Raw genomic sequence first — 26020 nt, 5'->3', positions numbered from 1 at the left:
CATTTCAGCCCTGCAATTTCCAATCTGTACTGAAACATAAAGGAGCTGTTAACTTGAAAACTACCACTTGATGACATCACAAGGTGGAACGGAGCATTGTGAGCTTTGGAGATGTAGACAGACTAATAATAAAGTGTTACTCAAACATGTGTGAATGAAACAAAACACAACTCCAGGTCTGTTTTTGAAGAAGTAACATGACTTAAAGCTTCACAAGACTCTATTTTTCTGCCAGTTCACACTATATTACATTTCCCCTAATCGTATTTTGGACGTGTTTAAATCACATTATATTTATTAGTGTGTCAAATCCCAGTGTTTCTTATGCACATACCTACATACGTCTAAGCCCCGCCCCTCGCCTCTTTTACTGTACGCCTTCACGCGCGCTCGTGCCTGTCCCTCAAACGCCTAATCACTCGCTCCTTTCGCGTTTTCCCCTCCATCTTCTCGTGCTGATTGCGTTTGTCGCTGTCCAAGGTGCTGCTGCATTAGCCCACGGCCCCGCCTATCCGCTCCTCCGTCTATCCTTCCCTCCCTCCTTCCCTCGCTCCCTCTCTCCTCCTCCTCTCCTTTTCGCGCACCACGTGACCAACGGCAGACTGCACCTTTCCCTCCTCGAGAGAGCGGATAGAGGGACGACGGGAAGACGAGCGGAGGCGAAAACAGCAACACGGACACCACAAACTCATTTAAGGAGCATTTTTAGAAACGTTTGTGTTCGTTTTGTCCGCGTTTTTCCAACAAAGTGAATCCAAATGTTGCCAAGGAAGCGGGAGACGTGCGTAACGAGGTAAGTGCCAAAAGCGCATTTGTCCAAACGTGTTTTTTTTTTCTCGGTCAAGTTGATTTTTTTTTTTTTTTTTTTTTTTTGCAAGTGAAGAAGTGAAATGCTGCGAAATATCTTTGTAAAGTCCTCGAGGTGAGCGCCATTTGAAGTGTTTGTTGGCGGCAGGTGATGAGAAGCGGGAGGAAAAATGGAGAGAGAGAAAGAGAGATGAGGAGGAGGAGGAGGGGGGGTATGGCCGCAAATCGAGAATCGATATTTCAACCGCATTCATTCACCCCGTCTATCAATACCCGGGATGTCGCTGCTTTTACACTTTCCCCGGACCTTTCCTGGATTCAAACTGTGCGTGCGATTCCGTGTTTCTCTGCGTCTGGACTGTGGTGTGCGCGCGATGGGAACATGAACGCCGCTAATTCAATCACAGATCCGCGCTTGAGTCATTCGCCGCAGCGCTGGGCTCCACGGCTCTTTGTGACGGAGCCCACACAAACTGCAGCTTTACGCACAATTACCGCTCCTGAACTCGCCACAGCCGCACTTTCACCGGACACACGCCACAGCCGCACTTCACCGGACACACGCCCGCTCTCTGGGTTTTCCCTGTCTAAATAAAGCATACGGTGTGATGACAGTTTTGGTTTTGCACTTTATGAAATGCCCTGCTGCATGATGGGAGCTCCGTGGACGCGCTGTTTGTGCACGTACACGTATGTGTCCGCTGTGGGCTCGTGAGCGGCTCGTGCAGCTCGTGTGAGGATTTGATTTGTGAGCTCAGGTGTTTGGCGGGCCTCATATTTGTGGCTGGCGCGTGCGTGTGTGTGACCTGGCTGATTGTGCTGTCTCTGTTTCTCTGTAGGTCGCTGCTGGAGAGAGTGATGACGCGGCAGTGAGATACACCTCAGTGACACACACAGATTTGCCCACACGCGCTCTAAATCTGCCCCACTCACACGAGGAGGAGGAGCTGCTATGACAGCGTCATTTCTCTCCATTACCACTGTGTGAGACACAGTACACAGAGGCTCCGTGGGGAGTGGGCTGCATGGGGGATAAGGCCCTATCTAGGCCACAAAGATGGAGTTCACATCCAGTTTGTCACATATGTATCTCTGAGACACATGTCCACACAGACACACACCTGGAGCGGCGCAGGGCTCATGAAGAATGAATGAGAGCCGGAGTTAGACTGTAGATTCCACTGAAGGGTCAGATGCCCTCCCTGAGCTAAACTCCTCTGCGTATCTCCGGACGTCCCACAGACCCACAGCTGATCGTCTGCAGTGTGACCATGAGCCGTCGGCCTGGCCCTGTGTGTGCGTGAGCGTATGAGTGCCATGGCGGTGTGCGTTTGGGCGGCGGCCCCGCTGCTGTTCCTCGGGCTGTGCCTGTGCAGTGTGGGGGGCCAGGCCCAGGGCGAGGTGCTGGAGTTTGGGGGCGTGTCCAGCCAGTGGGGGCGGTTCCCAGTGTGGAACGCGTGTTGTGAGAGCGTACTTAGCTTCAGTCTGCGGACTCACAGTCAGGAGGGTCTCCTGCTGTACCTGGACGACGAGGGCTTCTGCGACTTCCTGGAGCTGCTGCTGCTGCACGGACACCTGCGTCTGCGCTTCTCCATCTTCTGCGCCGAACCGGCCGAGCTGCAGTCCGGCGTCGCCGTGAGCGATGGGCGCTGGCACGCCGTGCGCATCAAGCGGGACTGGAGGAACACGTCTTTGGAGGTGGACGGGCGGCTGGAGGGCTGGGCGGAGGTGAAGAGTAAGAGGAGAGATATGACGGTGTTTAGTCCCACTTTTGTGGGCGGGATCACGGCGGAGCTGCACTCCTCACCGCTGCGCCTCACCTCCGCCTCGGTCCGAGAGCACCCGCCTTTCCGGGGCTGGATCACGGCGCTCAGCGTCAACGGGACCACGGTCACCCTCGACAGCTCCGAGGGCGTCACCGTGACGACGGGCTGCGGCCCGGACCACCAGTGCCAGAATGGAGGGGTGTGCAGCGTGGTCAACGACCGGGCCGTGTGCGACTGCTCTGACACCGGTTACCAAGGCAACGATTGCAGCGAAGGTAAGTCCCGCCCCACGGCCATCACACCTCCATCTGTAGACACAGACACCACAGGCTCAGGCTCACACAGAGTGACACACGGAAACTCTAAACGACAGGCCCCTGCAGAGACGCCACACTCTAATGAAGAGAGCGGCTCTGACGGGCTGCATCAGTGTGAGGCTGCACCCGGGCCGGACTCAGGCCGGACCTGGGCCTGCCAGGACCCGCGCTATGTCTCTGCAGCTAAAGCTAAACACTGGTTTGGATCAATAGGGATGTGCTGCTTGGCTCATGATGAGGAGCTTTAATTGGAGGGAGGCTCAGAGGCTGCTGTCAGGGCTGTTACATGGATGGCACCTGGATCCCTGCGTTAATAGATCTGCATTGATTACAGAAGGCCTTCACACATGCCGTACGCTCTGAGCTGAAATGAAGCGTGCGCCATAGCCTTCCATTGATCTGATTCAGCTGCAGTTTTTTAAGCTCCTTTTGCCTCTGTGCAGGTATGAGGTATGTGCTGACAGGAATCACGAAGATATTTAACCTTTCAAGTAGGATATTTGAGCTTATTAATACGTAACCTAACCTCAGTGTGTGTGAACAAACTTGGCTTTATAATTGTTGCTTTCAAAAACACATCTGGTAAAGAGACTATTCAAAAGAGCACCTTGTATACAGCCCACCCAATACAACAGTAGTACAACACAATGATACAGCAAATACCTTGGCTCGCTCGGCTGGCTCTGTCGTCGGATTTGCTTGAGTTAATTTAAACAGCAAATCTGCATCTTTAATCAATATCTCTTTGGACCTCTGTATTCCCCCCCTCGCTTCCTCCCTCTCTCCGTCCCTCCTTTTGGATGGCACACGGATCCTTTTCAGCCGTGCACAGTTGGATATTGATTTTTGAAGCAGCCGATGACATAAATGCATCTTCCCAAACGTCAGAGATGGGAAAAGTATGGCCCCTCCTCAAATGGTGGGTAGCGTTCATCTGTCACTGCGGCTCCTGTCGACAGCGCACCTTATTTAAGCCACCCACCACCTCATACGAGAGCTGACGGATTGGTCGCAACAGATTTGAAATAGCCATTTGAATGTACGTGACATTTTAAGTAGTATAATTTCATCTGAATGCAAACAAAACATCGTATCAAACCTAATTTTGATTCTATAGATAAGGCTTCATAGAAATGCGAAGGTAGCCATTAGTCGCTCTCCTGTCAACAACATATTAATTATCATCTAGTTTTTTCAGTTTAATTTATTTATATACCACGTTTAAAAGAATTTCACCTGTCCAACATATAAAATCAACAAAAACAAATATACAGAGAACACGATACGTAGAAAACGAACAATAAAACAACAACATATCCTGCGTAGCTTCTCTTAAATACCAGGGAGAAGAGGTGGATTGTCAGTCTTAAACATCGTTAAAGCCTGAGAGGATCTGACAGACAGAGGGCGCTGTTCCATAGTTTCAACGCTGACACAGAAAAGACTCTTGTTTTGTTAGCGACTTAATTTATTTACTCATCTGAGGAGCCATTTTAGAGCGTAGTTTGGACCTTTTACACACGTACTGAAACACATGGGATTCAGTTTATATGGTTACTTTTTCGAAATAGTTCAGTTCTACCACACAAAAAAGATGTTAATCGATTAAAAGTATGTGAAAATGGTTACAAATTTATATATTTAGTAGTTATAATGATAAAAACATGACTTAAATAGGACACAATTGGATCTTTCCTGAATAGACCTCATGTTACTATGGCTTTTATTTTGAAAAATATAATTAAAATGATAAAAATATGACTTAAATAGGACAAAATTTGACCTTTCCTGAATAGACCTCATGTTACTATGGCAAACTACTATTATTTTGAGTTAAAAGCGTATTAATATCAAGCATTAAACACACAGACGTACACACACAGAGGCTTTAATGGACAGTGAGATGGCTTATGTTACTATGGAGACAGGGCCAGTAAGGACGACCTCACCCGGAGACAGTCTTTTTCTTTGCCTCTGCTTCCCTCTGGGTTTTAATTGGTAGAAAGGCTAAGCGCAGCGGTTAGTTAGTGTGAATCTTACAGCTTTGCGTGTTCTGCTGGTGTCCGGGTCTAAAGGCTAAGAGATAAAACGCAAGTCAAACCACATAACGCAATTAAAACGAGTATATCATTTGAAAGTGGGTATTGTTTACAGCTGGTAGAACACCTGCTCTCCATGATGTATTTTTATATATAAATCTTGCTAGCTCTGCAGTTTAGACCTTTACAAACATGTTCTAAAATGTCGCCGTGGTCAGATGCCCTCCCTTTGTGTCAGATGCCCTCCCGTTGTCTCCATGTGGTCTGCGTAAAACCTGCTAACCCTGCAGTTTAGCTCTTTACAAACATGTTCTGAAATGGATTTGATTTCTAGTGGTTTAGCTGTTCATATTTCAGCATACGATAAGGCTGCTAAATTAAACACATTCGAATCGATATTTGAAAAGAATGGCAGTTTCGGAAGTCCCGTGAGTTCCTCCACAAACAAAATCTCCTGTGTTATTCTGCGTGTGTGTCAGATGCCCTTCCTACGTGTGAAATGCCCTCCCTGTGTCTCCGTGGAGTTTTCTTTTTCTGCATAAAACCTGCTAGCGCTGTAGTTTAGACCTGCACAAACATGTTCTGAAATGTCCCTGTGTGTCAAAAAGGCCTCCCTGCGTGTGTCAGATGCCCTCCCTGTGTGAACTTTGAACAGAATTATTTTTATTAAAACATAAATCACAAATCGAATCAGAAATTTTGTCAGAAAAAAAACACAATTCGATATTTTTCCCAAATCGTTGGCTATTGGCTAATCCTCCAGCTCGGTACTCCTCATCATCATGAACCTAGCTCGTCTTAACTGGTTGCCATAGCAGCGTTTGAAGATGGGTCAAATGCAGATGACAGATACTCCTTTAGGAACGACCCATTTAACCCTTAGCAACCCTCTTTTCTCCCTTTACCAACACATCTGACTTAAAAGTCGCTCACTATAGAAGCACTTTACTCTCCAGGCTGCAATGAGCGTCGATAGAAAAATATGTTTTTATTTTGCTGAATTGTATCTGAGGTAGGGTTATATCGAAAATCATATACAAATCGATACTAAAACCAGTATCGAAACCAGATATTTATTTATATTTTGTTGTATTAATGTGTTTTATTTTATTTTATTCTCCTATTTTACTGTTTTAGTATGATTTTAACTTGTTTTTAATTTGATTTTACTGGAAAGCACTTTGGTCACCTTGAGTGTTGTAAAGCACTCTATAAATAAACGTTGATTAGTTGATTGATTTAAGTAGGTATCGATACTAAAACGTCTAATGTACATACTTGTCCCTGTCAAACAAACGAACAAGCAAACAAACAAACAAACAAATAAATAAGTCACATTCGCAGGACCACATAGACTAGCATACGCCCATGGACCAGTATGGAACCTACCTGGACGACTGAGGGACTATACAGAGAAAGTTCTACCATTTAATGTGGAAAATGTACATTCTATTGTCTAAAGAAAGAGTGTTTTCATCGTCCGAAATGGAGGCGATTGACAAGAAAAGATTGTCAGATGAATTGGCGTGTTTGTACTAGGCTGGGACGATAGTGAAATTTTGAGTCACGATTATCACGGCCAAAATAACTGCGATTAACAATTATATTACGATAACGATTAAAGTTGCTGATATTTAAAAAAAATCTTATACGAATAATTGTAATTTTAATGTTAATAATAAGTTCCGTGTTTAAACAACTTTTATATACCTGTACTTTGTTATCAGTGAAAACAACTATGATAAATAAACAGGGCTGTAGACAGAAATTTGGGGGCCCGGGTCAAGAAGCCTCAAGAAGGTCCCCTAAGACCCTGGGGCCTGGGACAACAGACCCCTTTGTCATCCACCTTCGACTCACCTGTGGATAAGTAGTTTTCTTCTGTACATTCTGGAGCTCTAATGGTGATTACCTTTGTGGGCGATTATCACAATTATATAAAATGTCACATGAACGATTATCGTGTGCCCCTTTTATCACGATAAACGATATTATTGTTTATCGTCCCATCCCTAGTTTGTACTGTCGCAGTTTAGATATGCTGTTAAATTTAATTACATAAACTTGTGTAGTTATTTGCATGTTGTTTGAATCTAGTAAACTAATGGTATTCCTGTTTTGCATACGCTGGAGAATTTTTGAAATTTGGAGAGTAAATACTTATCAGGTGTTAGCATTAGGACTAGGATTAGCTGGGAATAATAATAATAAAAGGATAGTTTAACATTTTAAACAATCATGGTTTATTTTGCAAAATGGTGACTTGAGCTAACTCAGAAAGTAGATTTTATTATGTTATTTTATTTTTTGTGAATTTTTTGCTAGTTTGTAAATTATTTATTGATGATTGACGGGCGACAGTAGCTCAGTTGGTAGAGCGTTTAACCTCTGATCTGAAGGTCGCCGTTCGAATCCCACTCCCAACATAAACATCATTAGTAAAGTAAAGTGGTCCAATCCGAGCTCCCATAGACAAATGCTGTTGTTGTGTCCTTGAGCAAGACACTTAACCCACCTCACCCCCAGTGTCTGTTATTGAGGGGTATATTCCTTTTTTGTTGTTGACATAAAGTTAATAAGCATAGACTAAACCAGGGCAGTCAACAGGGGGGGACACAGGGGTCTGTTGTCCAGGGCCCCAGGGTCTAAGGGGCCCAGAATGAAGGGGCCTATGAATTAATTTAAGTTTCATTTAAGTTTCTTCTTGTTGATGCAGAATTAATAAGCATAGACTAAACCAGGGGAGTCAACAGGGGGGAGGACAAAGAGGTCTGTTGTCCGAGGCCTATTAATTTATGTCAGAGGGGGGCCCATGCGTGGGTCTCTACGCCTGTCACGATAATTACTATATGGATTTATCATATCTGAAAGATGGAGCAATATATTTTGGGGCTCTATATGTGTCGTGTGTACAATTTCTTTGCAAAAATGGTGAGATGTTTGTTGAAATATGATTAAATTTATGCTATAGAGGGTTGAAAAACTTCTATGACTCATTATTGCTTAATGCGGCTGTTTCTGTGTTGCAGCTTATGCCTTATAATGAAACAGTTTATTTAAAAATGGTTTACTGAGATGATTTCAATCTTGTCTTAAAGTAATTTCAGGATTATCGTTTATCACAATATTAGCGATACAGTTGTCCCTCACTATAACGCGGGTCATCTTTCGCGGACTCACATTCGGCTTGCCAAATTTACATAAATGTTGGATCGCAGCATGACTCTGAAGTGCTGTATATTTGCAAGTTTTCTTCCCGATAAAACCAACAATGTCGATGAGACGTTCTGCACCGACAAAGGCGTCTACGAAGGTTTGAACAAGAGTGAAATGTGAGAAAATGTAAATGCCTATCTGAGAAAAGTGTATAAAGTGTGTGGTGAGGCGTTTTACAGCCTTAAAAAAATATATAATAATTGTAAAAAATAAAGATGACTACTTCGTGGATTTCACCTATAGCGGGTTAATTTTCGAACGTAACCCCTGCGATAAACGAGGGACCGCTGTATATTAAAATGTGTTATCGTGACACGTCTACAGGCTCCGAAATGTCCGTGGACGACCCTGGACTAAACCGTATATTTGTGTTTAGATTTTGCCAAATGAAATAAACAGCATAGATACAAACAGATTGGCTGAGATCGGCGGCGGCAGCTAAAGATTGCTTCACTAATGCAAACAGACATGGAGTATTGCCACGGTTTAGACCTTTCAGTCATTTCATTAATTAATTTTCTCTAGTGAAAGCAGACACCCCGACCCTCCTGCTTATTGCCCTGCGCCGTCTCGTCCTGGCTCTGGGCACATCTTGAAAACAAGCTAGCGTTTGTGAAACTATAGGATACAGAAATGAAGTTTTAAAGATGTTATAGAAGTGTTTTGATGGATAATTTTGGGTGGTTTTAAGATATTGGGAGATATTGGGGTTTGAAGAATGGAGGGAGTGAGTGAGGAAGGACAAGGACTAAAATGTAGAGTTGCAAAATGTTGGTTAAAAATTTTCCTTTTTTTCTGACAAGTTTTGCAATATTTTCAAACCAGGATTCAGTTCACTGTTCACATCTTAAGGAGGGGGTACGCTACTTCGATGGGGTATTAAAGAGGAGGTATTTTACTTCTGTGGGGTATTAACTACTAACACAAAACATATTTAGATCACCATGTTTCTTTTTGTTGTTTTGAAAATGCGATATTTGCCAAAAAACGAGTGTCTTCTCCCTTTGCTCTCTGTGCTAAGTGACTCCCCCTTCAGAGCGATGTCACAATACAGTCAGCGTACACCCCACTAATGAAACTACTGCACGTTACATGAGGTTTGTGAAGTTTTTGCGTGTCATGTTTTTGTATATTTATGGAGAATTGTCGTGTGGGAGCATGGGTGACGTAGGCTTGTGGGCGGAGCTTTGGACAGAATCTTACAGCTAAACGTGTAAGGAGGGTTCAAATAAGCGCTGGGAGAGATTGATATATTACTCAAACATGCGTGGATGACATCTAAAACCTCTTCAGGCATGTTTTTGATGAGGGAACAACATTATAACGTGAATGAAAGCTAAACAAAATCAATTTGCATAATATCCCCTCTTTAAACATATCCAACATTAACACAGAAAGATGATGTGAATATGAACTGTTAAACCAAAACAAGGATCCTGTGTTTTTCAGAACATGTTTGTAGAGGTCTGGACTACAGGGTTTGACATTTTTTCCCATAGTTTGTATCTCATCGAGGTTAGCAGAGCCAATTTGGAGCCACACTTTTGGTTTAGCAGGGAGTGGGTCCTTAGCGACGTTGTCAATCCAACCTCTTGCTAACACTAGTGGGAGCGACCTCGGGAAAAGAAGGGGCCTGATTTGTCTGATATTAATGTTCACATCTTAATTTACGGACACAATAGCGAAATAAAAACCCCAGGATCATGTAGAGCGGGTTAATACGAACAATTTAAGACCAGAATGATGAATCTGACAGCAGCAGTTACAGAGAGAGGGGCGACGGTTTTTCAATAGAAAGTGAATTGGAGCCAGAATGAATGGAGCCAGAAGAGCGTCCATGATCATTTCCTACTCTGAATGCGGCGGCTAGCAGGTTAGCTATGTCCATTTATTTACACAGTCTGTTTTTTTCCCACAGAAAGAAAGTATATTTTGTTTTTTACAGTGGATATTCTCTTACCTGTATAACTGCAGCCTTTTCATAATACTGACAACTGCCATTTTGACTCAATTGTGATAAATTGCGCAGCCTTATGAAATTGCGCACGTGTCTCGAGGTTAAATATATCTATTACTTTGATTCATTTACTCTCTAAGGCACAACTGTCATTGCATTATATGGGGACAGTTCTTTCTTTAAATGTCATCGCACTGCAGCCCGGTCGATATTCTGTTGTGGGATCGGTTTGAGACAAAGGCGGAAATCTATAGTGATCCAAACGAGATCGAAACAAATGAAAGATTCTGCTGGTTTTAAAGCCTCTAAACACAACAGAGGGTAGATACTTACAAGTCATTGCTGCATTCCTAAGTATGTTTTGTCATATTTAGTTTGAAGTTATTTGGTTAACGAAGGTATTGCGTTACTTTTGTTCATGTTTGTGAGTTAAAATCGGTAGTTAAAGGTCTTATCTTACGCAAAATGAACTTTAAATGAGCTTTAAGTCATGTTATAATGTGGGTACCTCGTCAAAAACATGCTCTGTTCCACCTTATGATGTCATGAAGTGGTAGTTTCCAAGTTAACAGCTCCTTTTACCTTTTGTTCCGTAAAGATTGGCAATTCCAAGGCTGAAATTATCCAAATGATTTTAGTGAAGGTGTGTGGAAAATTGTAGCATTAACAGAAGTAGAAGTGAGATTATGTCTTTGTTGAGGTTCAAACGCTGCATAAATAATGAAGCAATGGTAGAATTAACCCCCAAATATGCATAAATATCAGTCTACGCCCTCGTTTGAATGATAACACGGCCATTTTGTTTTATTTTTAATCAGCCCCTTCACCAGCCTTGTTTTAATCGTTTCATTTTTTATAGACTAAATACTCCATATTCTAATTTTGCATATCTTCAAAACAACCACTGCAATATTACACATGTTTTTGATATTTTTCCACTTCTAATTAGTACTATTCTTTCTTTTTATTCTTCTGAAGCAGCCTGTAGTGTCCATTTTGTAATTTTAGTTCAGTTTTACTTTACTACTTTAGTATTAATATGTTGTCTCTACTGAACTAAAGATAAAAGTAGCTGTTAACTTCAAAACTACCACTTCATGACATCACAAGGTGGAACAGAGCATTCTGAGCTTTGGAGATGTAAATTACCATAGCCTGTATAAAGAAGTGGACCAAGTAAGCGTGACGTCACCCATAGCTCATTTAGCAAGGACTGTCCATCAGACCTGTTGCTAACGCTAAAAGAGCAACCTCGGGGAAAGAAGACGCCTGATTTGTCTGTTATTAATGTTCATATCTTGATTTACAGACACAACAGTGAAATAAAAACCCCAGGATCATGTAGAGCGGGTTAATACGAACATTTTAAGAGCAAAATGACGAGTCTGACAGCAGCAGTTACAGAGAGTTGGCAATTTTCTAAAGTAAAGTGAATTGGAGCCAGAGTCGATGGAGCTGGAAGCGCATCCATGATCACTTCCTATTTGTAACATGTCCATTTATATATACAGTCTATGAGGATTACGCAGACATGTGTGAATGAAACAAAACATAAGTCCAGGTGTGTTTTTGAGAAGGTAACAACATTATAACCTGCTTAACGCTTCACAAGAGTCTATTTTGTGTAATATAGGAGCTTTAAAGAACAGAAAGAAACAGGTTACTATCACACTGCTGAAGGCTGAATACTTTACTTCTAACATCACAGCCATTTCTGTAGGAAGAGCCTAGGACTTGAACTGCAAAACACCAACTATTATTCCTGAAAATGAACCGTAATTCCAACCCTGATTGCCACTGAGGGCTTCAACTTGTATTTTTATTTTGGCATTAGCAGTAGCTGGAGGTCTCAAAGCTTATATCACATAGACGACCACTCAAAAGTCTGGACACGCCCTCTCATTCAGTGTTTTTTTAAATGTTTTAAAATTTTTTACTATATTCTACATTTTATACACCCGGAAGACAACAAATATATGACGTAAGATTTTATAAAGTTATTTCATGTTTTTTCTTTACTACATAATTCCATATATCTTGTTTCATATAGCTGATGTTTTCTGTGTGTATATAAAATGTACAAAGTAGTAAAAAAAAAAAAAAAAAAAATGGCAGTAATTAAATCAAAATGTACAAAAAGAATAATTTTTTTTTTTTTTTTTGGTCTGTAAATATTCTCTATTTAGAATTTTTCAGTCACAATACATAAACCTATATTTGGCATTTAAAAAGACGACTCCACTACTCTGATAATCAGTAGTGGCAGACCTATATATATATATTTTTTCTTCTCTCATTGTTTTTTTGTAGGTTTTTTAGGTTTTAAGACAATACATAGTGGTAAAAAAACACAGACAAGGAACATAAGTAAATAACGATACAGGTTTTTTCATGGCTGATACCGATTGTTTAGAATCCAGAGCAGGGCTTCGAAACAATCAACACCCTTATTCTAAAATATAAACTATTTAGTATTAGTATGTTGTCATGGTAATAGTTTTTGTTCCAACATTAAAGCACCACACTATTTTCTGATGTTGTTTCCTCATCACAAACAGACCTGGAGTTGTGTTTTGTTTCATTCTCACATGTTTAACACACAAATGCTACATATTTACACTGAGTTCTTCTCTCAAACTGAAAACACTCTGTTCCACCTTGTGATGTCATGAAGTGATAATACAGGAAGTGCTCCACTGTGTTTTTAAACTCCACACACCTTCACTAGAATCATTTGGATCATTTCAGCCCTGGAATTGCCAATCTCTACTCAACTATAGGTGAAAGGAGATGTTAACTTGACAGCTCTTGACAAACTCTATAGTTTTGGGCTGATATATAGGACCAATTTAGATTATTTCCTCCAAATTATGTAATTTAAATTCACTGCAAACGCACCCTCACTCTTGTTTTGTACAGTCAATGCTTTGTGTGTGTTCTTTAGGCAGGAGGTTGGCCAAAACAAAATATCGCCCTCTGCTGGATATTTAAGCCTGATAGCCCATTTACACACATTTGTACAAGGTGTTTAGGGCTGTCAGTAAATTGATGCCCACATAATCATAGTTACCACACCCGGAATCAAAATAGACGCCCATCCCAACATGAACCAATGCCCCAAAACACTTCAACGAATATCTGTGTAATCCCTCAGTTGTCATGAAGTAAGATTTAGTATTATACTTACACAAATAGGTCAAAATCAGCCATATATTCGAGTATCAAGCCTTTTTTTAATATCAAAAATTCAAAATTCTAAACTCCAACATGAACCAGCGCCAAATAGGCCAAAACCAGCCCTATGTTCTAGTATCAAGCCTTTTTTTTAAAATATCGAAATGATCTTTGAAAACGCGCACGCTGTTGAGTAAACATCTCTTTGGCAGTCAAATGTTTTAGTGACTAGAAGAAGCCGTATTATATTTTAAGATGGAGTCAATTTGCAGGAGGTACAACAGAGGATTTTGTGGATTACTTACAAATTGAAATTCATTCATGGGCGCTTTTTCAAACAGGCAGCAAACAGCACTGGCTTATGGGAAAAGATAATGATGAAAACATTTCTGAAGCAGTAACAAGTGTGAGTGTTTTGATTCATGTAAAGAGCAGTGAGTAAACCCAGGGCATCTGGAGCTTAGCACAATGAAAAGTACATAGTAAATAGTAAAAGTATTGATGGAGGAACATTCAGAAAGAACTGTGTTATGAGACCGTGTAAAGAAGTGAAATAAGTGAGTGCGACGTCAAATGAAGCTCATCGAGGCCAGAGCAGTTATAGGGGCCAATTTTGAGACATGTTCCATATTAGGAATTCCAACCACGAGTATCATAGCAACCAAAGAGCCAATCTGGAGCGAGGCTGTTGAAGGTAACACTCTTTCCCACCTGTTCCACTCGTTTAGCAGGGAGAAGGCACTTAGCAATGCCGTCAATTAAACTTGTTGCTAACTGTAGCGGGAGCAACCGGGAAAGAAAGCGTCTGATTTGTCTGTTATTAATGTTCATATCTTGATTTACAGACACAACAGCGAAATAAAAACACCAGGATCATGTACACCGGGTTAATAGGAACATTTTAAGACCAAAATGATGAGTCTGACGGCAGCAGGTACAGAGAGAGGGGCCACAGTTTTTCAATAGAAAGTGAATTGGAGCCAGAGTTGATTTTTATTTGAAACCTCACAGCTAGCAGGTTAGCTATGTCCATTTATATATACAGTCTATGGTGAAGACTAGAAAATATGGCATCAAATTACACAGGGATATATTTGAATGTGTAAGAAACACTGGTGGAACATTATCAACACATTTTAGGTATCTATACTTTACTTGAGTACATTTACTTTTACTTAACTAGATTTTTTCATGATACTTTTACTTTTACTTGACTTTTACCCAAGTAACAACATTGAGTACTTCTTCCACTACTGAGAATAAGCTTAGTTTGAAATACAATCTCTACTGAACAAAAGGTAAAAGTACTTATAAATTGAAAACAACAACTTGATGACATCACAAGGTGGAACAGAGCATTTTGAGCTTTGGAGATGTAGACAGACTGATAATAAAGTGTTACTCAAACATGTGTGAATGAAACAAAACACAACTCCAGGTCTGTTTTTGAGGATGTAACAGCATTACAAGATTTAGTACTTTTCCAAAATGGTTTAGCCTCGGTATTTAAGCGCTAAGAAAATAGAGGAAATTCTCGTACCCTGTCTAATCTCTACCACATCGTTAGCTTGATGTTCTTATGAAGTTCGTAGGGCGTGTAGTTTCAGAAATAAAACAGACGTCAGCTGAAGGCTTTGACCTAACAAGGATCTAATTAAACGTAAACACTACACTGCCTATAGACTTGTTCACGTTGTTTCTAACCCTGGGGTCTGTACTTTTAAGACTCTCTTGTCTCCTATGCAGGCTGCGTCCTTGTTAGTGAGCCGTTGTCTCCGTGGTGTCGCCTTGAAGTTTCGAACTGATATATTTTTCTGTATATTTTGTCGTCATTCCTCCTCTCTTATGTGCTACCTTGAAATTACGCTGTTTTGTTGAACCCGGCAACCTCGAACCAAAGAAATATAGCTTTTGCGAAGATGAAATTATAAACCGCTCAAAATTACGAAAAAAAAACCCCGCAATGAATCTTTAATATGATCTGAATATGCTTTGCTAGGGGAACGAGCGTTTCTTTTGAACCCGGTTGAAAGCAAAAATAAACAATTTAAAGTTGTCTGAATGAGTTTTGATTCCCGTTTACAACATGGGGGCAGCTTAGTACGCTAATGATCCACCATTTTGAAAGAATATAATGTTATTTTTCTAATCAAAGCAAGAAGATGATGATTTTTTAATATGTTTGTTATAAGTGTAGTGCTCATTAAAGTGAAGGCAAAAACAGGCTCTTGTTCGAGATTTCAGAAAATAGCTGGAGGAGCTTTTGCATTCATTTTCTGTGGTAGTATAAAAAAGTCTCTTATGATTAGCTTGATTTTGGTTAGCATTTTGATGTTTTGTTGTTTTTGGTGAATGTAGTATTGTTCACATTCAGTTTTGGACACTTTTAGTCCCAGAATAGTCCTAGTTTGGTTCTATTTTAGACCTGATTTATTCCAAGTTAAATTTTCTGTGGTAGTATGAGAAAATCTCTGATGATTAGCTTGATTTTGGGTTATCATATTAATGTTTTGTTGTTTCTGGTGAATGTAGTATTGTTCAAATTCATTTTCAGACACTTTTAGTCTGAGAGTAGTCCTAGTTTGGTCCTCTTTTAGACAAGATTTAGCACAAGTTCAATTTTCTGCGATACTATAAGAAAGTCTCTTCTAATTAGCTTGATTTTGGTTAGCATTTTGATGTTTGTTGTTTTTGGTGAATGTAGTATTGTTGAAATTCACTTTAGGATACTTTTAGTCTGACAATAGTCCTGGTTTGGTTCTATTTTAGGCCAGATTTAGTCCAAGTAAAATTTTCTGTGGTAGTATAAGAAAGTCTCTTATGATTAGCTTGATTTTGCATTAGCATAGTGACGTTTTGTTGTTTTTGGTGAATGTAGTATTGCTCAAATTCAGTTTACAATACTTTTAGTCCAAGAATAGTCCTGGTTCGGTTCTGTTTTAGACCTGATTTAGTCCAAGTTCAGTTTTGCTTAGTCCTGGTTGTGTTGATGATGTCATAATTATGTAACAAACATTGCCACAGAAAAACATCATAATACACGCTAATATTGAAACTACTTAATGCCACTGATATAAAGACCCTAAAGCCTGAAAATCCCAACCTTCCAGGCCTTTTCTGAATGTACAAAACTTGCAGTAAATAAATAGAAAAAACATTTTAGTTGTGTAGTAGTCGCCATAGAAACTACATTTTTGACCTTCTACAGTTTAAATGTTATGGTACTGCAAAAAAAAAAAAAGTACACATGATAAATATTGAGCTTCAGTTTCGGATTTAGTTCCAATTTCAATAAGATGCATGAGTCTTGGTTTACAGCCCATAGCCTCTTTAGTCCTAGTATGGGTCTGGTTTGGCACAGTTTGGTTCAGTTGTAGGCTTTGTTGATTAAACCAGGACTAAATCACATCTATATTTGTATTAGAGTTGACTTGTCCTAGTTTAGTCCTGGTTTAATCTTGTTTAGTCCTGGTTTAGTCCTGGTTTAGTCCTGGTTTAGTCCTTGTTTAGTCCTGGTTTAGTCCTTGTTTAGTCCTGGTTTCTTCCTGGTTTCTTCCTGGTTTAGTCTTTGTTTAGTCCTGGTTTAGTCCTTGTTTAGTCCTGGTTTCTTCCTGGTTTCTTCCTGATTTAGTCCTTTTTTAGTCCTGGTTTAGTCCTGGTTTCTTCCTGGTTTAGTTATGGTCACTGTCCTATAGTCAGTGGTGGATGAAGTACTCAATTTTGTTACTTAAGTAAAAGTACAGATACAAAGGTAAAAGTTAGTCAAGTGTCACATAAAAAACTACCTAAGTAAAAGTATTTAAGTACCCTTTTAAAAATGTAATAATAATAATGATTTTTTTTTATAATGCACTTTACATTTGAAGGCAGATATCAAAGTGCTACAGTAAAAGAACAATAATAATAAAAATATCGATAGCCAAATGAAAGTTAGCAGGCATATGCTTTTTAAAAAAAAGGAAGGTATCCACCGTTGTCTGTGAGGCCCTGAGGTGGTCTGGGGCCCATGGTTTTGAGCCGTGTCCTGGGCGGGAGCAGACGGTGCTGTTGTTGTTCTGTTAGATAGATGGAGGTGTCGTCGTGGAGACAGTGGTGGGTGTGCAGGAGGACCTTGTACTTGATGCGGAGGTGAACAGGAAGCCAGTGCAGGGTGTGGAGGATGGGGGTGATGTGCTCATGTTTCCGCACCCTCATCAGGACCCTGGCAGTGCTGTTCTGAACATACTGGAGCTATGTAATAACTGTAGTAATGTTGGTTTAAAAAAAAAAGATACATATTTTGGCCAACAGTAACAATACGAATCAATGTCTTAATTTTTTCCTATGAACTTTGTATATTTAATAGCCCCTCAAATCATATGAAAAGTACTTTTTACTTTTCAGTCCAGTTCAAAAATGTAATGGAGTAGAAAGTACAGATACTGCTCTCAAATGTAGTGAAGTAAAAGTAAAAAGTAAACACTGTAAAATGTACTTGCACCTAAAAATTCTACTTACAGTACTTTGTTATCTTCCACCTCTGACTACAGTTAGCTTAGTCTCGGACTCATACCAGATTTTTTTATGATGCAAATCGAGCTTTGTCCAATTCTACTCATAGTTTTTATCCCAAATTTTTGTATTTTTGTTTAATATTCTTGCAGTAATTCTCATTCCAGTATCCATGTTCAGAAATCCTTGTATTTTCCGATGTGTTCCTCGCGTGATTAGCTGGAGATCCATTGTTAGCTCCAGATGTGATTACTGTCAAAGCTTTGGTGCCCCGCGGTGAAGCTACTCTGAACTGGGCTTGTTAGGCTTGGCCCGGCTAGCATCGTCCTTGAGGGCATAGCACTGTTAGCATGCTAATCGCTCCACCTGTTTCAGAGGACAAAGACACATTAGCACACACATGAAAAAACACACGATTCATGCTAGCTTAACTGTTACGTATTATTGTTACTACCTCCAACACACATTTTAAAAGATTGCTGTTGTGTTTTGAAGTGGAGTTGTATGGGGTATGAATGGTTAGCTTGTTAGCTAAGATGACAATTATCAAAGCCACTGAGTGCAATATGCTAATGTAATGCTATAATTAGATAGATTGCAAAATGTAGGCCTACTGACATACTTGGCCTATTCATGTCAAACTTTGGAATAAGAATTTAGCCAAGTACTAATGAAGATTATGAGACATATCAAGATATCATATTAAATAAAAAAGAGCTCGGGATTGTGAGGCCACCATAGATTGTGTAAAGCAGTGGACTAAGTGCATGTGACGCCACCCACAGCGTTCAGCTCCAGTCAAATGAAGCTCATCGAGGCTAGTGGTTAAAGGGGCCAATTTAGAGCCACGTTCCATATTTGGAACTGTGAGTATCATAGCAACCAAAAAGCCAATCCGGAGTGAGGCTGTTGAAGGTAATGCCCTTCCTCGCCTGCGCTACTGGTTTAGTAGAGAATGGGTGCTTAACAACGCTGTCAATCAAGCCTGTTGCTAATGCTAGCAAGAGTGACCTCGGAGAAAGAAGGCGCCTAATTTATCTGTGATTAATGTTCGTATCTTGATTTACGGACACAATAGTGAAATAAAAACTCCAGGATCATATAGAGCAGGTTAATACGCACATTTTAAAGACCAAAATGACGAGCCTGATCTTAAACCAATGGAGATTTTAAGATTCTAAGTGTTAGCCTTAGCGTTCAGATATTTTCTGACACTATGTAGAGAGAATTGGATTTACCTGCAGTAACCCAGTAGTTTATTGGGTTGCACTTTGTTGTTTACTTTTTAACATTTTTTGCTAATATGTCTTTACGACAGTTTTGCACTACTGCCACCAACATGGCATGTTTCCATGGTAACAGCCGTTTTTTAAAAGTTGCATCCCGAGCTCTGTAGAAAAATGTTTGTCAGGCAAAATTATTTGAAAAAAATACATTAACCTCAAATGTTGTTTGTTTTCCCCAGAAAATGCTAAGATGATGTATTTTAATTATAAACAGGTTATGCAAATATGGTAATTTTTTTACATTAATAGAAGGGAATTAAAACGTTTCACAGAGTCTTGCATTTTAAATGGGCTCTTTTGGACCTAAGACAACCGCGTTATTATAGCATCACAGTTAGCTTACTTGTTTTGCTAGCAGTGGCCAGGCTAACGCTCATATAATAGAATGAACAGACCACATAAGACCTCCCATACAACGCCACTTTAAAACCACACTCCTGCAGTTACAGTTATGAATCATGCATGTCCCTTTGTCTCCCTTTGCACTGCTAATCCATCTACGTTTTCAACTCATCGTTTTAACGCTGCCATAGTCGCTGTGTGAGAGGGAGAGAATGAACATATCAAAAAATATCAGGTTGTGGGTGTTGTGCGTTGCATGCCTATGTTTTTGGGGGGCTCGGGGGAGAGGAAAGGAAGAGGCTTGAAGGTAAGTTTTGGGGGTGAACGACGCTTGAATCCTAACGTGCAGGTAGGAGTTGTCGGCCCCTCTGCGCCCCCTGTGTACGGGTGGAGTCACTACGTCTGTCAGGGGTGCAATGGTACGAGAATATAGATTTAAAATGCCACAAGAACCAAAATTATTCATGCAGGATTGATAACTACAGTTCAATTTGTCTGTAAACACAATTTAAGCATGTTAATTGCTAATGCTAAAGGTGCTAAAGTTTAATTTATATATATAGTGTCACAGATTTGTAACATTTTTGGAATATTAAAAAAAAATCCTACACACATTACCGTAACCGTGACGAGCTTATCTCTATGGAAACATTATTGCTTTGCCTGGAATGTTCCACAGTACAGCATTAAACACCTAGTTATCAACCCAGGCCGCTACATCAAGTTATAAGGTAGCCTACTTCTATTTTAACAGCACAAATAAAAAGAAAAAAAAAGAAAAAATATATTTACTGCAACTGAATACATGCAAAATAGGTTTAGATTAGGTTTAATATCATACTGTGGAACATTCCAGGCTATAATAATAACATCTTTATGAGGAAACTCCACTAGAAGAGTTACATAATACGCCTTTAATCACATTCTCTGTTTGAATAACTGCATTTAAACTCGCTAAAAACCTGTACCATTGCCTCCTTTTGGCCTTTTCCCCATAGACAGACCATAGACCATTATTAACCCTGAAGTGTGGATGTAGTGTTTTTTTTTTGTTTTGTTTTAGTTTTGTTTTTTTCAGCATGTGTTTATAATTACACTTTTCTATTTTTTATTTCTCCATCGTGTGTCCTCTTTTGCATGTCTGTCTCCTTGGTAACGCGGACGGTTGTGCATGTACAGTAAGTAACCGGTTGGTAACGCGCAGGGCTGAGCACGCATGTTAACGACTGTCTGTCTCTCTCTCCTCCTCGCTCGGCTCCGACTCGCTCCTCCCTCCCTCAGAGCACGTCTACACTCCAGGTAGGTCCCTCTATCTCTATATCTATTTATAAGCTAACAAATGCTATATTACGTACCTTTGTATTCACATATGTAGTAAACTCAATGCCTATACATATCACTATAAATATACATATATATATAGTTTTGGCTAATGCTGCGGGTCTGTGTCGTGTTTAAATTTGGTTGCGGAAATTCGGTAAGTATAAAAACACATAAATTCATCTTGCTAGACTCAAAATAAAATGTTTTGGGACCACTTCCTAAGATGAGTAAGTTGAACAGGTTTGCCTATACATGCGCATATAAAAAAACCCAAAACAAGCATGTCAGTACTATTAAAAATACACATACAAAAACTACACTTCCCATGGTTCCTTGCTGTGCTGACTGTGCTCTTGTCTTCCTTTAAGGTCTGGCACACCTGATGATTGGCGACCAAGGTATGGGCTTCTTTCACTCCTAACCTGTTGTCTACTGCTATTCCATCACTCCCCCCTTCCTCTCCTTCTCTCCTCCTCACCCCAAAAAACCCACAAAATCCAACACTTTTCCCGAAATTTTCCCTCAAAATTCCAGTTTTCATTATCACCTGGTGCGGCTGGAAGTTGTCTCTCTAGGCTCTGCAAAAGGTTAGTTGTTTTTATTGTAAATTATAGAAGATTTTGAGATTTACGATTTGGGCAGCGAGCAAACCACTCATGTGTTTTCTGGACCAAACTCTCGTAAATGTTTTTTTTTTTTGGGGTTTTTTTTAAAACAAAATTTATGTTAGTATTTTACAAAAAACTAATTTTCAAATCATTAACATTAAAGGGCCCATATTACACTGTTTTCTGATCTCAAACAGACCTGGAGTTGTGTTTTGTTTCATTCACAAACTCTGCATATTTACGCTGAGTTCTTCTCTCAAACTGAAAACACTCTGTTCCACCTTGTGATGTCATCATGTGGTAATACAGGAAGTGCTCCACTGTACTTTTAAACTCCATACTTCACTAGAATCATTAGGATAATTTTAGACCTGGAATTGTCAATCTCTACTAAACTAAAGGTAAAACGTAGTGGTTAACTTAAACTACCACTTCATGACATCACAAGGTGGAACAGAGCGTTTTCAGCTTTGGAGATGTAGACAGATTAGTAATAAAGTGTAACTCAAACATGTTTGAATGAAACAAAACAAAACTCCATGTATGTTTTTGAGGAGGTAACAACATTATAACATGACTTAAACCTCACAAGAGTCAGTTTTGTGTAATATAGGCAGTTTTACTTTACCGCAGTTGACATTTTTTGACCCCTTCTTGCCAATTTGGAACTACTCCAATACAAAAATTACCCAAAGTATTCATACACATCAGTTTTCTGTTTATAGCCTCCATTTTGAGGACTTTTCGTCATTCAAATAACCCAAAGATTGCAAATTTTCGGGCCAACATTTTGAACCAGATTGGCTGAAAATCCAAAATGATCCAACCCACTTTCGCCCTCCATTTTAGAACCCAAAATTGAGCAGTATTTTTGTCGCTAGCGAGAGAGAGAGAGACTTCTATATATCCAGTGTTTTTTCTTTACCGTGTCGTTCTCTAGGGGGGATGGGGGTTAGCTCGCTGCCTCGCTCGGAGTCCTGGATGTAAACGCCGAGGATGGTTTGCTTTGGTCTTTACTATTCCAGTTCATTTCCCTTCCTCTCATCTGTGTGTGCGGCTCGGGGACAGGGCCAGTGCTGTGTGTGTGTGTGGGCATTTAGCTAGCATGCTAAGCTAAGCGTTTACATCCTCGATCGATGGCTCCTCTGCTCATTGGACCATGGCTTCTTCCCGTTAGCGTAGCTTTGCTCGTTTTATGGCGGCCGTGCTGTTTTCCTGAGCAGATGTTTCTACAGTGTGTGTACAAAGCAGCGCTGGTTCAACACAGACGCTCGGAATTGTCTGGTGAAACAAGAGGCTTTTCAAAATGGTTTGCTGTTGGGAAAAAAAAAAGAAGCACAAAGCCTTCTCTCTCTCTCTCTCTCTATCTCTTTCGCTCTCCTTTCTATCCTCTCCCTCTCTTTGTCTGCTTCTCTCTTTGTCATCTCTACCCCCCTGTGTTCCTCTCTCTCTCTCTTACCTTTTCTGTCTGTCCTTCTCTCTCTGTCTTCCTCCCTCTCTCCCCGCTCTCTCTTCCTCTCTCACCTTCTCCCTGTCTTTCTCTACTTATCTCTCAACTCTTGCCCCTCTCTCTGTTCCTCTCTCTCACTCTTAGCTTTCTCTCCTTCTCTTCTCCTTTTACTCCATCTTTTTTCTCTATCTCCCTCTCTGTTTCTTTCTCTCTTTTGCTTCACTCTCTCCTCTTCCTCCTTTCTCCTCTCGCTGCCCCTGTTATCCTTTTACCTTTTTCTTTCCTATTTCTCTCTCTCTCACCTTCTTACCTTTCTTTCTCTCCCTCTCTGTCTGTCTTTCCCTCACATGCTTACCTTTCTTTTTCTCCTCCTCTCCCGCTCTCTCCCTCTCTCTCTCACATCTTACCTTTCTCACTCTCCCTTTCTCTCTCTCTCTCGCTCTCTCTCACCATCTTACCTTTCTCTCTCCCCCTCTCTTCCTCTCTCTCCTTCACACCCTGTTTATCTTTCTCTCCCTCTCTCACTCTTTCTCCCTCCCCTCTCCACTATCTCACCTTCTTACCTCCCCCTCTTTCTGCTGCTCTCTCTCACACACACACACACCCTCTCTCTCTTCCTCTTTCTCTTTCTCCCTCCCCCTCTTCCCCTCTCCTTCTTTCTCTCGCTCTCCCTCTTTCTCTCTTCTCTCTCCTATCCCTCTCTGTCTCTCCTTCCTCCCCCTCCCACCCCCTCTCCTCCTTCTCCCTCCCCCTTCTTCCCTCTCTCTCTCACTCTCTCCCTCCCCCCCCCCCCCTCTCCCCCTCTCTCTCTCTTTTCTGAGACTCTGTTCTCTTTGAACACTGAAGCTCAGAGATTGGACCGTGGTCGTCTCAGATCTGTTTTTTCTTTTGGCAGATTTTTAAAGTCGTTTTTTTAATTTGAGGCTTGATTTTTCACACCTGAAGCACCTGGTTCATTTTGTTCTGTTCTTCTCTAAACCGAGGAGCAGAAAAACAGTGTTTGATCATTAAAGAGTCATTATGTAACATCTGCCATCTCCTTGTCTCCATGGAGATGTTATTTCTTTGCCATGAATGTTCCACAGTGTGACATTAAACATATCCACCTTGGGTTTATTTACATACATTTTTTAAATTACCTTGAAAAAACATGCATTGTTATTGTGAGCAGCGACACCTCTCCACAGATCTGACTTGTGGAGATAGTTAATGTTAATGCCATGAAGTGGAACATTCCAGGTGTAACAATAACATCATGAACTTCATTTGACTCTCCTCAGCAAAAAAATGTTACATAGTGTGCCTTTAAATTGCTATATGATTGTGATACTTCATTTGTTTTAATATTGTTGTTTTTTTTGTTTTTATTAATCAACCGACCTGATAAAAACCTCATACACTTTGTTAGATTTGCCCGACCGTTGGCGTTACAGTCCACGTCGGTTTGAGCCGCCCTCGTCCCGGGTTAAGCGTGTGTGCAAATCATTCATTTTGAAGGGGTGAAGGCCGCGCCGCATGATGTTGATGAGCGCACTGATTGGACGGTGACAGCCTGATCTCAGACTATTGTGCGTGCTGATTGGATAAGAGAGGAGGTGATGATAGGCTGTCTACCCATTGTGACAGGAGCCGTCCAAACCCCAATGCGTTTAATGATATGTGGAGGGGAATAGGCTGAAAAGGACCAGATGAAGTCGATTTAAAATAGCACTAGTGTGATACAGATACTATTATTACATATTTCTGTGCATTGGCAGCTGCGTTTGTCTTTTATAATGTTGAGTTTGCAGTGTGAGTGTTAAGTTATGTTCATGTGTGTGGGATAAATCATCTGGGTAAAGCGAACGAACCATAGAGTGTTTATATAAATGGACATAGCTAACCTGTTAGCCGCCGCGGTCCAAACTTTCACCTCTCTCTAACTGCATATGTCTCAGTGGGCGTGTCCCAATGGAGGTGAAAACGGGGGTAGATCGGCAAAATGGCGTCTTGAAAATAAGAGATTAAAGACTCAAACATGAATCACTCCAAATACAACTTCAGAGCGAAATGAGAAGAAAAGACTAGAACATGGTTAAAGATCTGACAAGAAGAGTTTAGAACAGTTTGATTAAAGTAGAGAGAGAAAGAGGGACAGAGGAAAAGAGAGGGAGAGACAGAGAAGAAAGAAAGAAGGACTGAGAGAAAGGGAGAAAGATGGAAGGAGAGGGAATGAAAGAAAAAGAAAGGGGGAGAGATACAAAGAGAGAAAGAGACAGAAAAGAGAGGGAGGGAGAGAGAGAAGGATGGAGAGAGAAAACGAGAAAGGGAGAGAGACAAAGAAGGAGAGAGGAAATGAGAGAAAGAAAGAGACAAAAAGAGAGAGAAAGAAGGATGGAAAGAGAAAGGGAAAGCGGAAGAGAGGGAGTATGAGAGAAAGAAATGGAGAGGGAGGGAGAGAGAGGTAATGAGAGAGAGAGAAAGAAAGAGAGAGGGAGAGAAGGACGGAGATAGAGAAAGGGAGTGAGAGGGAGTAAGAGAGAGGGAGGGACAGAGAGAAAGAGGGAGGAAGAGAGAGAAAGAGAGGGAGAGAGTCCATTTTGCAGTATAGGTTTGATTTAAATAACTGGACTGAACCAGATTAAATCTATAATTCTCTCCCACAATCACAAATATGTTTTTTAGCTCGATTTTTAAAACAACACAAAAGTATAATTCTTTAAGAACTAAAATTGTGCTAATATTACAATATATTTTTTAACAGGCCAAAATCTCATCGCCTCATTTTCCCTTCACCGTTTTTCAGTATAATCTCATGTTTACATTTGTTCTATGACGTTCACAGACCACGCTTAGCCTCGCTCTAGCATTTGAACAGTGACAGTGAAAGTCGACTTGGATAATTTCTCTTATTTATTTGTCAGTTTTGCTTTGAACCACATAAAAAGCCCCGAGTACGCGTGAGACGTGTCAACCAAAACGTAGCTTAAGTTCGCGTTTTTTCGAGAGGGCAATGCTAGCTGAAATGAGTTCTTTTGAGGCTGCGTGTGCGCTAGCAAGATATATACACTCGTCTTCTGCTCGGAGGAAAAACGGAGAGAAAAATAGACTTGGAAGAAGAGAAGCCAGAGGAGTGAACGATTGAGGGAGCTTCAGATAAAATAGAGTTATATCTGCAAAGGGACAGCGTTGCTCCCGTCTGCTCCTCGGGATCCAAAAAAGTGTCGCAGACGTAATAGGCTGCGGCCGACCTCCAGCCCGCTAT

At 40.7% G+C, this 26020-nt stretch overlaps 1 protein-coding gene across 1 annotated transcript in view; it reads left to right on the top strand.

Annotated features, from left to right (window-relative positions):
* The first annotated feature begins 2115 nt into the window (after window positions 1–2115).
* Window positions 2116–26020, top strand: part of nrxn1a (neurexin 1a) — a 155400-nt gene continuing 131495 nt past the window's right edge. Inside the window, exons 1-3 of the mRNA XM_055229329.1 lie at window positions 2116–2848; window positions 20677–20694; window positions 21087–21116. Of these exons, the coding sequence (XP_055085304.1) occupies window positions 2116–2848; window positions 20677–20694; window positions 21087–21116 (781 nt within the window). The remainder of the gene's footprint in view (window positions 2849–20676; window positions 20695–21086; window positions 21117–26020) is intronic.

This window comes from Periophthalmus magnuspinnatus, chromosome 19 (assembly GCF_009829125.3).
Source record: "Periophthalmus magnuspinnatus isolate fPerMag1 chromosome 19, fPerMag1.2.pri, whole genome shotgun sequence".
NCBI lineage: Eukaryota > Metazoa > Chordata > Actinopteri > Gobiiformes > Gobiidae > Periophthalmus > Periophthalmus magnuspinnatus.
The sequence above is the reverse complement of the archived record's forward strand: the minus strand, read 5'-3'. Positions and strand labels throughout refer to the sequence as shown.